At 37.1% G+C, this 14,662-nt stretch overlaps 1 protein-coding gene across 1 annotated transcript in view; it reads left to right on the top strand.

The window, feature by feature from the left end:
• Positions 1-14,662, top strand: part of LOC116724884 (matrix metalloproteinase-17-like) — a 77,626-nt gene that overhangs the window by 46,689 nt on the left and 16,275 nt on the right. The window contains exon 4 of the mRNA XM_032570660.1: positions 1,654-1,940. Coding sequence (XP_032426551.1) covers positions 1,654-1,940 — 287 coding nt within the window. The remainder of the gene's footprint in view (positions 1-1,653; positions 1,941-14,662) is intronic.

Genomic DNA, 14,662 nt, shown 5'->3' on the forward strand with positions numbered 1-14,662 from the left:
AGCAAAGGCGTAGAAGGATGTAAAGACCAATGAGTGGAAAGGAAATACTTTGGATGAAAGAGACCATCAAAGAATTGAAAAATGGAAAACTTTGCATGATGTCTGAGTGGTTTTCAGTTGTTGCTGTCAGAAAGAAAAAGGCTGCAGAGCTTTGGAAGTGATGTGAGGAAGAATGAAAACTTAATAAGGAAATTGGAAAGATGGGAAAAGAACTTATGAGTTGTTCCCAAAAGCTGACTCTATAATCTCTTCAAAGGCACATTGTATGCTCAGCATATTATGTGTAAGCAGCAGGAGCACCTGAGCATGAAATACTGAAATCAACGGTATTGCTAGAAATATGCAAACAGGACTTTTTGTGCAGCTCTCCACCAGTGTCAAACATTGTGTAGTTGACCTTTGCTGATTTAAATTCAGAGCAATTTTTATCCATCTCTTTAGCTGCCACCCTTTCTTGCATTTCATCCTATTTTTCTGCTTCTTTGGCGGCACTTTTTATCACTTTTCTTAATCCGTAAGCACGTAGGCAGATGGGGAATTGACAACACTTTCCATCTACCTTAAACCTGTGCATTTAGGATAAAGGCATAACAATGAAACTAACTGCAAACAATCAAAATTAAAAGATTTAAAAGACAGTTGTTCTTGTTTTTATTTTTCAAGACAAAGCATAACTAATTAGTTTGTATTTGACATCTTCCATGGTTAACATTGTATAACATTCTGACAGTTCAGTTAAACACACTTGATGGGTGTGCATAATGGCACCACTTTGAGATCAGATGGTGCGAATGTAACACATCCTACAGTCATCAGTCGACTGCTTAACTTCAATGGAATGGCAGTAGCTGCAGACAATAAAAGTAAGAATGACTCAATATATCAATTTCTTTACATGTTTAAATCTACTTTACCTGATTAGCAACATCTTTTCACTTTTTATCAAAACCTTACATTTTGAGTTTTATGTTAGAGTGAGCATGCAGATATGGTTGAGCTATGAAGCATTAATAGAAACCTTCCCTGTCAGAAACCCTGATAGGGATGTGTAAAAAGATAAATACATTTTTTATTACAGTAATGTAAAGTTGAACTGACAAATGCATCAATCCATCTTTAAATGAATTTGAAAAAGATTCATGTTTTTAACTTTTTAATGTTTGCTTTGACTGCAGATAATGACAAGTAGGTTATTTCCTAACGTATGAAGATAAGCTTTAGGATGCTCTCTTGTCCTTCCCATTTTGTAAAGTAACTAATTGAAATTAGCATCTTTGTGTGCCAGAATAAATGTTTTTATTTTGTTGGTTTTTTTAATGCTAGCTTCATTTTAAGACAGTTTACACATCTTAATGGACTGCTTTTCATTTTGAAGTGATCTTTGTTCATGCCACAATATGAAGAACTTGATTTCTCTGCTTCATGTGAATAATTCTGTCATTTACATCACAATGCTCTCTTTTAAGTATTGATGTTAACCTTACAAGTGTCCCAAATGCTGCTTTACTTCATTTCTTCTCTCCTTTACTTTAATATGTCAAGTCTAACCTTCTGTTTCTTGTGAGCCATCTTATTTTACTCTTTCCATCTTACTTCCCTCTTCTGCTCATCTATTCTCTTACATTTAAGATGTTTCCTTTGTCTTTCTTTCAGAGTGAGGACCTACCCAAAGGATTCAGCCCTACTTGGCAGGGACACAGTTAGGGCACTCATGTACTACGCTTTGAAGGTCTGGAGCGACATTGCACCTCTAAATTTCCATGAGGTGGCCGGCAGCAACGCAGATATTCAGATCGACTTCACTAAAGCAGACCACAATGATGGATACCCCTTCGATGGGCCCGGAGGAACAGTGGCACATGCATTTTTCCCCGGAGAGAGGTTCACTGCTGGGGATACACACTTTGATGATGATGAGCCCTGGACCTTCAGATCACCAGGTGGGAAACATTTTAATATAACATAATTTTTAAAGTGGACGTAATGTAGGAAACAACTGTGCTTTGTAGCCTCAAAAGAAAGTTTTTTCAACGTATTATTGTTCATTTCGGTGAGCTTGTACCCATTTTGACCTCGGTTTTATTTTCTTAGCTGACCATAGTGGCATTTTTCTCTAGCCCTTCTGTTTCAGTGTTTACGTTGTGTATTCTGAGATGACCTTCCACATACTTTGGAAGGAAAGAGTGATTATTTTAGTCACTGCTGCTTTTCTGTCATCTTGAACAAGTGTGTGCATTCTTGTCTGACTTGTCTGACCTTTGACATCACCAAGGCATTTTTGCACTCCAATCAGAAATTTCTTTTTACTTCACTTTTTTCCTCTTTTTTGAGCATCCTCTATAAATATTAGAAATTGTGCATGTATATCCCAGTAGATCTGCAGTTTTGAGAAATCTGACTTGTCTGTCAGAAAACAACAAACTTGCTGTCACTTATATTCCCTTTTCTCCTTTTCTGATCCTTGGTTTGAGCTTCAGCAAATTGTCTTCACTAAATGGTAATTGCTCTAAATTGCTACCATATAGTTAGCTCTTTTACTGTATGAAGCAATTGAATACATGTTGTGATGCTACCATGTGTTGGGGATTAGAGAAGTTTGGTTGAAAGTGGAATGCATTTTATTTTAACATTTGCTTTTCTAGTATATACATTGGTTGAGCTCAACACCTCATAGGCGACGTGAAAAACTTTGATCTTAAAATGTTCAAAATTCTGCATCCTGGCATGTACTCACTCTTTACTTTGTCACGTACCACCCACTTACACATTCATAGAGAGCATGCAGCTCATCCCCCCCCCCCCCCCCCCCCCCCCCCCCATGTTAAGTGCAACAGCACTTAAAAAGAGGACAGTGTTTTAAACCACACTGACTAAAACTCCTCCCAAGGAAGTTGTTGATCCTTTCAATTTGTCTTAGCTAATTGAAATAATCAGAAGTCAGCATCTGTGGATAATTTGGTCATTTGGATTTTCTTTCAAGGAACTAGGGTACTTTTGCTATTTTTACTTCTTGTTTTTATTTTTGAAATAAAATAGAGAAAATGAGTAAATTCATAAATGTGCCCAGAGTTCCACAGCTGAAGGATGGCGCCTCTCCTCAGGGTGAAGGGCTGCAACCTCATACACTTGTCTAAATGTCTGAAGTTTCATTGTGTGTTGTTTTGGATGAGTTGTACTGAAATATGGGAATTTCCCTCTGGTATTAATAAAGTATAATCATTCATTCATATACCTTTTTTTCACTACAGATTCATAAGAGGCATTAATGCACTGATTTGTTAACTGTCTACTTAGAGAGAAAAAAAGACTAAAGTGTTCCCCAATGTAATATCAGTGCAATTTTTGTGTCATTGTGATCCCAGTGCTGCAAATTACCTAACAGCAGATCTCTGTTGCAAACAGGCCTTTTTGTTTGTTTGTTTTATTTGTTTTTGGTCCCACTCTTTAACTGGAAGGTTTATTGCTGCTATGAGCGACCTTAACAATACAGTCACAAAAATCTAGGCTTTTTTATGCAAATCTTTTTTGCAAAACGTCTTGATGGACCCAAAAGAACAAGAAGTGATCAGATTATAGTGGACCATAAAACTCACAAAGAGGCAGCAATTTTCTATTACCCATTGGAATGGTCTAAGGTAAACATTTGTGCAACCAGTGTAACACGCTATTTTGGAAAGCAACTATAGGTATAATACAAATTTAGTTAATCACAATATACAATAGAATAAGCTGTTTAATTTTGCAGGTTTTTTTCTTCAGTTTGTCAGTGAGGTCATAATTTCAATATTCAATTTATGGAAAAACATTTGTAATTTTACAATTCTTATCATCTTGCATGCCTCATATTATGAGAGATGTTCAGAGAGAGAAACAGGCAAGAAAAAATGAATGATGATTCATTCTTCTTGTAATGACAGTAATATTGCTCCTTCTGCAACTACAGATTGAAAGTGTTTTTATCAGTTCCAGTTTCAGACACTGCTTTGTTAAACAAAACCAAAATCACTATTTCAAAGCATTTCTAACTTAACTCACTTATAATTTATTTTAATAGAAGCATTTCACTTTATGGAAAGGTTTTGTAAAGCTGTCATAAACACAAAGCCTGCGAAAAATGAACATGCCAATGATGCATGTTCATTTTGAGTGTTTTTTCTTTGTAGTGTGTTGGCTAATAAATTGCCTTGGCCTCCTGAATGATCTGGCCTAATTTGTCTCATCAAACTGTTTGGAAAGAGGTTTATTACACACTATAAGAGATGTGCGAGTTTGAAATGAGGACGTAGTGACTGCTTCTCTAAAATAGAATTCAATCAGATCTGCCAATCAAAAATAGATGAGCCTATATTAAAGATATCCGTCATTCTTAGACAGTTCTGGAAAACACAGCAAGCCGTGGTCTCTGAGCCACTTATAACAACTGATTTATTATTCATTTGTTCACTCATTAACTATGCAATACAAAATATATCCCATCCTACGGACTTCATGGTTGGTTTGCACTTTTTTTGCACTTCTGCTAAGCTTGAAGAATCGTCTGTGCGTGCTCGGCTGCAAAAAAAGAGGGCTGATGGCACAATGGGACCATTTTCTTGTCACTAAGCATCAACCTCATTTTGTGTCCCCTAACCTTTTTCTTCCCTGAGCTGAGAGGGGCTGGGAAATGGTAAAAGGTGGGGCAACATTATGAGTCCACTCATCTGAAGTAAATAACCGGGTGGAGTGATGTAGTCTACTGAATGCATCACCAGGAAGGGACTGTCTCTGTACATCCACACAATTAACAGCCTTAATCATTAGTTCTCTTGCTTTTTTTTCTTCCTTTCTTCTGGATCACTGAACTTATGTTGACCCCTGTTTTTTCCGTCCTTTGTACCTTTTGTCTTCTCTTCTATAAGAGGGGGGGATTTACAGCCAAGCATCAGAACAAAGGGGAGAGATACTGTGTTCAACATTTTGCGATGTTTCTTGATGCGTTTAAATATATAACGTATAAACAACCAAACAATTGCATTTGTCCAAACGTGATCACAAAAATATAAATATCCAACAAGTTAGTTTGGATAACTGTGTGGAATAATTCTTTAAAATTTTTATATATTTCAAATTTAGGGCAGCCTGGTTTTGCATGCAGTAAGCTAGCAGCACATTCAGATTTGCCTGTATGCAAAGATAGATTCAGAAGCCACGTTTGGTGTAAGTTATACAATGATGATAAAGATTGAGAAGTGCACAGTCATAGAGGATAGTGTGTGTAGATAGGAAGGGATATATAGATCCAAAGATCCAACCTCATTTTACACACCCATGCTTTGTTAAATTTAAGTTGTTTTGCTTTTTTTGTTCTTTTTTTGACTGCAGGTACTCAAATTTAATTGGATATAAGTTGTGACATTGATAAATGATCCAAGAAGCTTACCTATCTCGTGAAATAACAAGTAAAGCAAACATTGTAAGACTGCCTAAAACAGATTTGGTTTCCAGAAGGAAAAGAAAGTCAGTGGGTGATGTTGCAGGTTAAGTTCATTAAATTTGTACAAGACAGATTGGTTAACTTTATTCTGAAATAGTTTTGCCTCCTATTGATGTCTGTATTCAAGCAGTGTAAGACAGGGGGAATTGTTCTCAGAGTTCTGCCTTACCACCTCTCATTAAAATGGTACTTTAAGTGGGTAAAGAAGATCAGAACTGCTCTACATTTAAGATTTATTTTTACATGGAACAGGGTCACATCATCTGGGCAATTGTTTCTAACACAATTCTTAAGTCCTCAACTTTCACAAACATTTCCTGACTGATGGATGACTTAATGGCATGGGTATTTGATCTTGGACAATAAAAGAAATCTAGAATCAAATGCCATCTCAGGAGGGGACAGAACTGTCAATACTATTTTTATGGAGACAATACCGTAAACCCAATTTACCCTACTTATTTTCAGGTTAAATGGATTTATTTTCAAGGAATTTTATTAGATTCGTATCAAGTTGTATAGAATCCAGTTCAGTCCAACCTGAAATCAAATCAGTATGATTCTTTTTGATACCGTCTAATCAAAAATTCATATTCAGATGATATTACACGCATCCCTATTCAATTGAAAATGAATGCCAATTGTTAAAAAGGCATCCACCTTAGGAAGCCCAACTAAACACATTGTTATTGACTTTGCATCAACAGCCTCATCCTGAGCAAGCATTGAGTGACAGTGGAGAGGAAACAATCCATTTTAACCTCCAACATAACCACCCTTCAATTTGAGCAGCTGTCTAAACAGATGGACTGGGGGCTTAAGGATCAGCATATAATTTTATGTGGATGTTTGTGAGAGTTATTTGGAAGACTAGCTTCTGAGGTATGTGTCAGCTTCCACATATGTTTGTTTATTTGATCAAATCTTCCCATAAGATTATATAAATGTTTGTAGAAAGGATGTTTTGTGCTGATAGAATGCATCAAATTTCAAATAGAAATCCAGAGCCTGGTAATCATATTCCATTCTAATCACAGCTATCCATAATAAGGGAAAGCTTCAGTGCCCCGTTGTGCATTTAAACCCCAGTCTGAGCAGTGGAGAGTGTATTTATGCATTCTAACCCAGCTGGTGTCTGTGGTGAGGCCAGCACCCTTTCGCTGATCTCCCCTCTTTGTTTTGAGCTGTCGGGGCTGTAAACCATATGCTGCAGGACAGCAGTTCAATCTGCTCCAATCAGACCTCCCACCAGGCTGCAGCACCAGCAGCACTACGAGGAGGCCATGCAGAAGTGTAGCCTGGCTTTGATGTGTGTCTGAAGTGACGGCAGGGCCCAACAACAGCTGTGCAGATGAAGGTTTGATTCATGGGAACAAAGGAGTGAGAAAGGAAAAAAAGAATTTATAAGTTTGTTTGTACGACCTCTTAATGTTATCTTACACTCAGTTACTGTAAGTCACAGTAATGAATGTTAGCACGTTAGCTATAGACCTACAGATTTTAATATTATATTAATTTTGACCTAAATCAAAAAATTGACAGACTGACTGATGATTGCACAGGACCAGCTGGCCTTCAACATGAGGAAAAGTGCAAAACCTGATGGATTCTTTGCACTGTCGGCAACCTTTTTAGACTTTAATGTTCAAGGATACTCTGCTCATTCACTGTGATTTAGCTCTTTATAAGAATATTTTTCATTTGCGACAATCTTTTTCACCAATAAAGCAAGGAGAATCATATTTGAAACCTTCAACCTTGTTTAAAGGACATTCACTGATAGTCTGCACCTTCAATAAGTTGTAGAAACCTCACTGTAGTTTTGGAGAAAAGTTCCACTCACATCTAGTCTTCAAGGCAAAGTCCCACATAATTCTGTCTTTTTACTACCATACAAAAATAACAAAAGTTAAATTTTTTTACAAGTTTGGATGAAATTGAAAATGTATGAAAGCTTAATCCCCTCACCTGGGATCCCCAAAACACTCACCCCTACCATAAAGTGACTTTGTCTCAGGCTCCCTTTAATGAAGTGTGCTGAAAAAAATGTGAGGGCAATGCTAGTTGCTGAGGATTAATTCCACCAATACAGTTAAGGAGCAGACTCCCTGTTCCCTCACCTGCATGAGAGGATGTTAGCTGCTAGTAATACTAGCCAGTTCAGCAGGATTACATAGTCACAAAGCACAGCCTTGCCTTACATTTGGGTGTATTTATAACTTATCCATCTTGTGATCCAAGGTGCAAATATCAGCATGAAAAAGGCAGCAGAAGTGCAGCTTTCTTTTTTTAAAACTTCAAACCTCAAGCTTGTGTCTTTAATAATGCATTTTATTTGACAGCGCCTTTCAGAACACCCAAGGACACTTTACAACATTAAAAACACAAATTAAACAGTAAACAAATGGCTACAAGACACAAAACACTTTGTTGCCTAACCTACTCTTCAAGTGCGCTCCAGCTAGCTGACTGAACCATGAACAGTCTTACATAGGTATTGAATCTTTATTTTAGTGTCTATCAAAAACAGAAAAAGTACACAGTAGTACTTTCAGTAGACAGGAAAACGACTTTTAACTTATAAAAAGATTTACTGAAGTGTTAAGGCAAAGTCTTCTTGTAGACCAGACATGCAACTGGTTTGTTTCTGATCATTTCTGCTACTTTCTGCTACAAATTCAACCATTAGATGGCAACAAAGTTCTCCCAAAATTGCCTTTGGAGTGCACTAAATATGCATTAGTGTTACACAAACTTGGATGTCTGGTGGTTTAAGCCAAACTTGGGATGAAACTCTAAAGAGGGCTAAGGTGGAAAAAGTTAATTGGCTAAGGTTATTGTACACTTTTGAGATCCACTGTAAAAAGATTTGTTCTTAATTGCCAGAAAACATTTTGTCCTATCTTTTAGGTTTTGACATCTTTCAGTTCTTGTTCATTTATCTCCATAACCTGTTAATATCAACTTAACTGAAACAACTAGTGAGATAACTGTTTATCTAGTATCAGAATCAAATTCCATTATCAAATTTGCCCCATATAATACATTGAGATTTATAGTTGGGGAATCTTAGCTTTTACTACTTTATTTAACTGTTGAATTTTTCGTATTCTACCAGTGAAGCTGCCAACCTGATGTTCTAAACCTCAGGGGAAAAAGTTAATTAAACAGCCCCTAATTTCTTCACGTCACACTCTGCCAGTCTCACCTCGCTGCTATCTCACATCCTCCTTTAACATCATCAGTGTCTCTCTGAGACATTGCTCAGTTGATGCAATATCCCTGCTTCTGCATATCCATCTTCTCATAAGATGACACAAAAGCGCATTACCACAGCCAGAACAGACCCATACTGTTGACATGTGCAACTTTTTCAGAGGTTTGAAAATACTTTGAAAGGTTGCAACCTGGTCAGGTCATGCTGAAGGTAAAAAGTCAGAGTTGGTGCTTCAGCAAATTGTGGAGCTGTGTAATAATCTTGAGGGGGACAAAATGAAGCTTATCATACAAATCCGTAGCTGAATAATTGCCTTTGCTAATTCCCTTCCCCCCATTTCCTGCTGCATTGTTCTCAGCGGGAGCCTAAATCCAGGTCCGCTAAGTCTGTCTCCCTAATGCGCACGATGATGCTGAATTGTGGAAATTAAGCATCACATTTAGGAGAACAGTTCACCCCTGCTGTGCAGACTGATAGCTCCCATATCCATTAAAAGTTGTGGGGAGTGGGGTCTTAGCAACATCAAAAAAAGTTTCGGCTGAGCGTTGTTGTGCTTTGACAGGAAGCAGATTGCTTTTATTAATTATCACTCAGACAACAATCTGCCTCTGCAGAATTAACCCAAGTAAAACAAAAGCATCATTAGGCAGGTGGATTTTTCATGTCAGAGTAATGCTTTTCTGTGCTTATGTAGACGGGGAAGGAACACACGCGAGGTTTGTGCTGTTTATGTGCAGATGAGTTTTAAGGAATCGTTTACAAAACCTAAGCTTCATTTGCACACGAGCTGAAAACGTTAGCTGCAACAAAAAGCACATCTGCGTGCATTACCTTTGTAAATATGTTCATGTGTGTTGAGTTTAGAGCGCAGCCTTGCCGGTATTTACTTTAAATTTCAAAGCATCTAATCCGTGTTTATACACACACAGAAATCCATGGTAACAACCTACATCAAGGAAAATAATTGTTCTACAACAAAGATCAAGTTCCTGAAAGGTCAGAAAGTCATCACAGTTCCTGAAAAGTTTTTTTTCCCCTATATGTTCCATTCCCATATATTTTTCTCAGTGCTCATTCGTCCATTGTTCATCATTAATCACAAGTTTTAGCTCATTAGTGAGATATTTACACAGGATAGGCGGGGTTGTCCTGTTTTTCAAAGCTTGCCAAATTGAGTTCCTAGTGTTGTCATCAGTTCAAAATGTAAGTTGTAACTAGATATTAAGGAGAATTTTTGCAATGGTCACATTGTTTCAAATGTGTTTTTTTTTCTTTCTAAAAAATAAAGACAAGTATTGAGAAAGTTAGTCATTTATGACTCACTCCACTGGAGAAAATAGTGGTAAAATATATCCACACACTCATTTGATTCCGTATTCAGCCAAATCAGCATTCACTCTACACATTGCATTGAAATGTGTAGAGTGAATGCTGAAGTGTAGAAAACTTAATGCGTACTATTCAGAGGATTACCGCAAATGTCTCCAGAGAAGCTGCACTCGTTGAATTGCCAAACAACTGTGAGGATGATGGTCATGGAGGAGGAATATGGCAGCCCCAGCTGCTCATATTTCCTACAAATCTACAGTGACTCCCAGCATACACACCACTGTTAAAACAGCTGTTAATTCTGACATAATTACATTAGATTATATTTCAATATTTCAAAGTATGTTTTCAGCTGTAAGGCCCCACATAAAACCTGGGACAAATTAACAGAAGAGCATATGGGTTTGGGGGTTTCATTTTTGAAACAGGCTGCCATGACTTGATGGCTTAGGTTTGCATGCTCTTAAACTAATGCTGATCCACCTTTTGATTCAGTTTCAGCATTTATTTTTCTTGACTTTGACATGTGCCATTAAGCATAGAGAATGTAGAGATGTGATAAAGCCAAATTAAGTGCATGCAACAGACACTGTCAATGATTTTTTTTTTCTTTCTGTTGTTTATGTTAGGCTTAGTTGCATGAAATGTGTCTAAGAAACTATTTGGGCTATGTTTTCCCCATTACTTTCTGTTTTTATTTAGTTGAGAACAGAAGAGAAAGTTTTACTTTCGCAAATAAAAGTATCTGGGCTACTGATAGGTGTATTGTATCTCGAGAACAGTAGGCCTGCGTTTTACCCTTTTTTACTTCAAAATTTTAGGTTGTGCTTTGAAAAAGCAATGCTCCACTTGCAGTTTGTTTTGCAGTTTATATTCATCATTGTCATGTTTTTGCCTTCGTCTTCACTCTATGTTCAATTTATTATTTTACTTAAACAAAAAGAAATAACTCAAGTACAGTGCAAACAAGTTAAGACAAGAAAGCAGAGAGTTCTGCAGAACAATTGAGTGCTAGAAAACAGAAGCAGGATCAGCATCCATATAGACAATAAAAACAAACCACATTGTTATTGCAGATACAAAAAACCAAGGGGGGGGAGAGAAACGTTCTGCTTCAGTAAACTTTATTTGCAGAATGTACTATATCTATTTTATTGTTCCTCTAAAGCAAAGGGCATACACCTTATAAGAAACATTACTCTTTCTTCATAAGTAAACCCCCAATTCATTTGCCATATTTCAAATAGAGACTTTATCATACACGGCAGTAAAAAACTAACCTGCAAAAACATTGCTGAACATATTGCTGAACATTATACTGCTTAGAAAAATCAGGCAAAAATGTTGCAGCAGCTGACAACATCACTACCAGGATTCACATTTTCATGTAAAGACACCTTAGGCCACTTGCTTGAGAAAGTACTGAAGGTCACAACGGTTACATCACAGTGTCAAAAAAGTCAGTCGCTTCACCCGAAGCACTGAAGGTGAAACCCAGTATGTTGTCATCACACTTTATGAGTTCAGGAAAGCTGCAATATTGTTGCTATAATTGTTGGAAGCTTTAAACCCTAAAAACAAAAAAAAATGTATGTGTTTTTGTTGGGACTTTGTAGTGAGTATATGAAACAAGGTTTTATCACTACAACATTTTGCATTTGTAAAGCTTTGTAAGTTTTGGTACATATATGGAATATATTAAAAGAAAAAATCATCAATAGTATAGTGCTTCACTTAAACGTTCTCGCGTTTTGTCACACTACAACCACAAACCATATCACATCTTTGGGGGATTTTATGTTACAGAACCACACCTTCTGTATTCAGCCTTTCTAGATTTGTTATTTTTGGAAAAGTCTCCCCTGGAATAATTTAATTATGGACAAATAGTTTTCCATATTATTGTTTTCAACATAGGTATATTGTCTAAGACAACAAATTTCCAGTCTCACCATAGAATCATTATTTGTATTATTTAGGTCTGGACTTTGACTGGGTTTCTAACCCCTCTGAGCAGTGTTAGTTTTTTCCCCACACATAGTGCTTTATGTTGATTCTTTATGTAGTGGAACATCTTCTAGAAATATTCACTGTGTCCCCCACATGGCTTTAAATTGACTTCTAATGGCCTCCTTTCAATGTCGGCTTTCTTCTGCCCGCACTCAACATTGCAAGACTAATAGCTGTCCTGTCAGCAGAGCCGTGGATCACTGCAGCTCCACCAGAATTACCTCTGGCTGCTGCTCTAATTAATGCTCTCCTTACCTGCCCAACAGCTTAGCAGGACAGTCAATTCTTAGAAGTGTGTGGCTGTCCCACACTCTTTCCACTTTCAGATGACAGATTGACTAGATGTTGGTGAGATGTTCAAAGTTTGGTATACTGATTTTTGATATCACTTTATTCATCACCACAATATTATCCATAATATGTCTGCCTTGTTCCTTGGTCTTCATTATTATGTTTGTTCACAAATGTTCCCTATCAAGCCTAATTATCTAAGATTAAGTTACATTTCATGTTCAGTTATATTTACTAATTGGGTGACTGTTGAAGTAAAATAGTTCCATTGAGTTTTATTTAGGGGTTTCAAAGTAAAGGGATATAAACCCACATGAATACCGCACTTTTCAGATTCACAAAGCTGCCCTGGTCAGATGAGACAAATCTGAACTTTTTTGTCTACATGTAAAACTCTAGATGCACTGAGAGCTCATGTTTAGAAGGCATTCCAAATATTTCTGACCTCATATGAATTTATAGCAATAAAAAGGCTTTTTGTTTAATTGCTTTATTGATGATGGTGCTTACTCATTCATTCACTTAGTGGACAAGTCTTTCATATGTCCTTCTAACCAAGATCAAAGCTGTTTTTAAGACTTAAATAATATAACAATTAGGGAAGGGAAGGTTTAGAGGTATCTGGTGAATAAGACACTTAATCTATGCTTAGCACTGTGCAATAAAAGCATTTGGTTTGGTAAAAAGCTACTTAATGGGTCACTGGTGGATGTAGAAGAACAAAGCTGGAGCCCCAGAGACCTCAGCAGTCAGTGGAGCTCCAAAAAACTCTACTTTGTCTCTGTTCTTTGCCTCAGAAAAAGGAATCCGGTTCATCCACACAACTCTTCCTGCTCTGCTTCTGTCCAGCAGGCGTTACATCTGTGCTGTCAGTTTCTCATGAACCATAAATACGATGACACACTAGATCCTCCGCTCTGAGCCTCTGTTCTCTCTCTCTTATCCTTCCTTTGTTCACCTGCACCATGTGCTCCTGTAGATTAGAGTTGGCATTTGTCTGTCGGATGCCCCTGGTGAATACTCTAAGCATGACTGCTTGTCCCAAGCTGAAGCTAATGCTAGGTTAACGGAAATGCTGACTTTAGCCAAGTCACTGAGGAACTCTAAGCTAGCTTGGCCTGCCATGCTCTCTCACCATTTGTTTGCAAATCTACAGCTCTAAGCTCAAGGTTTTGTGCTTCCTCACAGACTCAGACAAGGAGTTCTGGGGCTTCTGTTCATGCTTTGGCTTAACATGAAGGAAATGCACTTTAAAAGCCCGCAGCCTTTTTAGGCACCTTTTCCCTCTCAGATTTTGATTGGCGGATCGAGTACTCAGGCAGTATTACCATGGTTATCTCACCATGCCATGCCCTTATAATTTTTTTCAGCTGTCTGTCATGCCTCTTAATTTCTAGAAAAAGCAGATGGAAAGTAACTGAAAATGGTCAATTTAGGGCACTGAGTCAGAGGAGATGGGTCACTGTCACTATGGAGCTTTTTACTTTACAGATTTTTTTCTTTTTCATTAATCACTCAGTTTTGGGGGTTAAGATGGAGCTTCTCTGGATTTTGTTTAGATAGTTTGTTTATTCAGCTAACAGATTTTATTTTCTTAATTAAGCAGGTACATGTTAAATTTACATACGCTAGGTAAAGATGCACAACCTTTTTTCCCTGACTGCCTGGCATTAAATCATGCAATATTTTTTTTAAATCTTTTTTTAGTTAAGTTAGGATTACCAAAATCATTTCAATACCAGGATAAAGCATATTAATTTTTGTGAAATAGGAATAAATACATTTTCTGTCTAAACTCCAGCGTAACGTTTGGATGGTGAATCCTCTGCCTGCCCTTTTGATATTTAGTCACACTGATAAAAATTCAACACTATGATTCTTAGCTACCTTTCAATTATCTATTTTCTTGTTTTTTTACAAAGATTAGTTTTTCAATTCTGTTAACATTTCAGAAATGTCATGATCACCAGCTGAGGATAATTTGCCATTTATGCTTTTCTAGATAGCTATTAGTTCAGTTATTCTCGAGGGCATGTCATGTTGGCTTATTTAGCACATTAAACACAACACTGTGACAATCTGACTGTAAAGCTGTGTAAGACTTTTGTGCATTGAATGGGGAGACATTGCTGATTTAAAAGTGCTTCTCAATTTGAGGCAAAGCAATTTAAAGCAGGCTTTAATCATTTCAAAGTACTTGGTAGTTACAGTTATTGTTTGTTACCAGATACTTCAGGGAGAACAGATGAATGTAGCACATCTATCTGAAAAAGCAGTTATGATGAGTTATTCAATGTATCCAGTACTTCACAGTAAACTATGTGGTTTGCATACAGGACTTT

This window comes from Xiphophorus hellerii, chromosome 8, assembly GCF_003331165.1.
Source record: "Xiphophorus hellerii strain 12219 chromosome 8, Xiphophorus_hellerii-4.1, whole genome shotgun sequence".
In the NCBI taxonomy this organism is placed as follows: domain Eukaryota; kingdom Metazoa; phylum Chordata; class Actinopteri; order Cyprinodontiformes; family Poeciliidae; genus Xiphophorus; species Xiphophorus hellerii.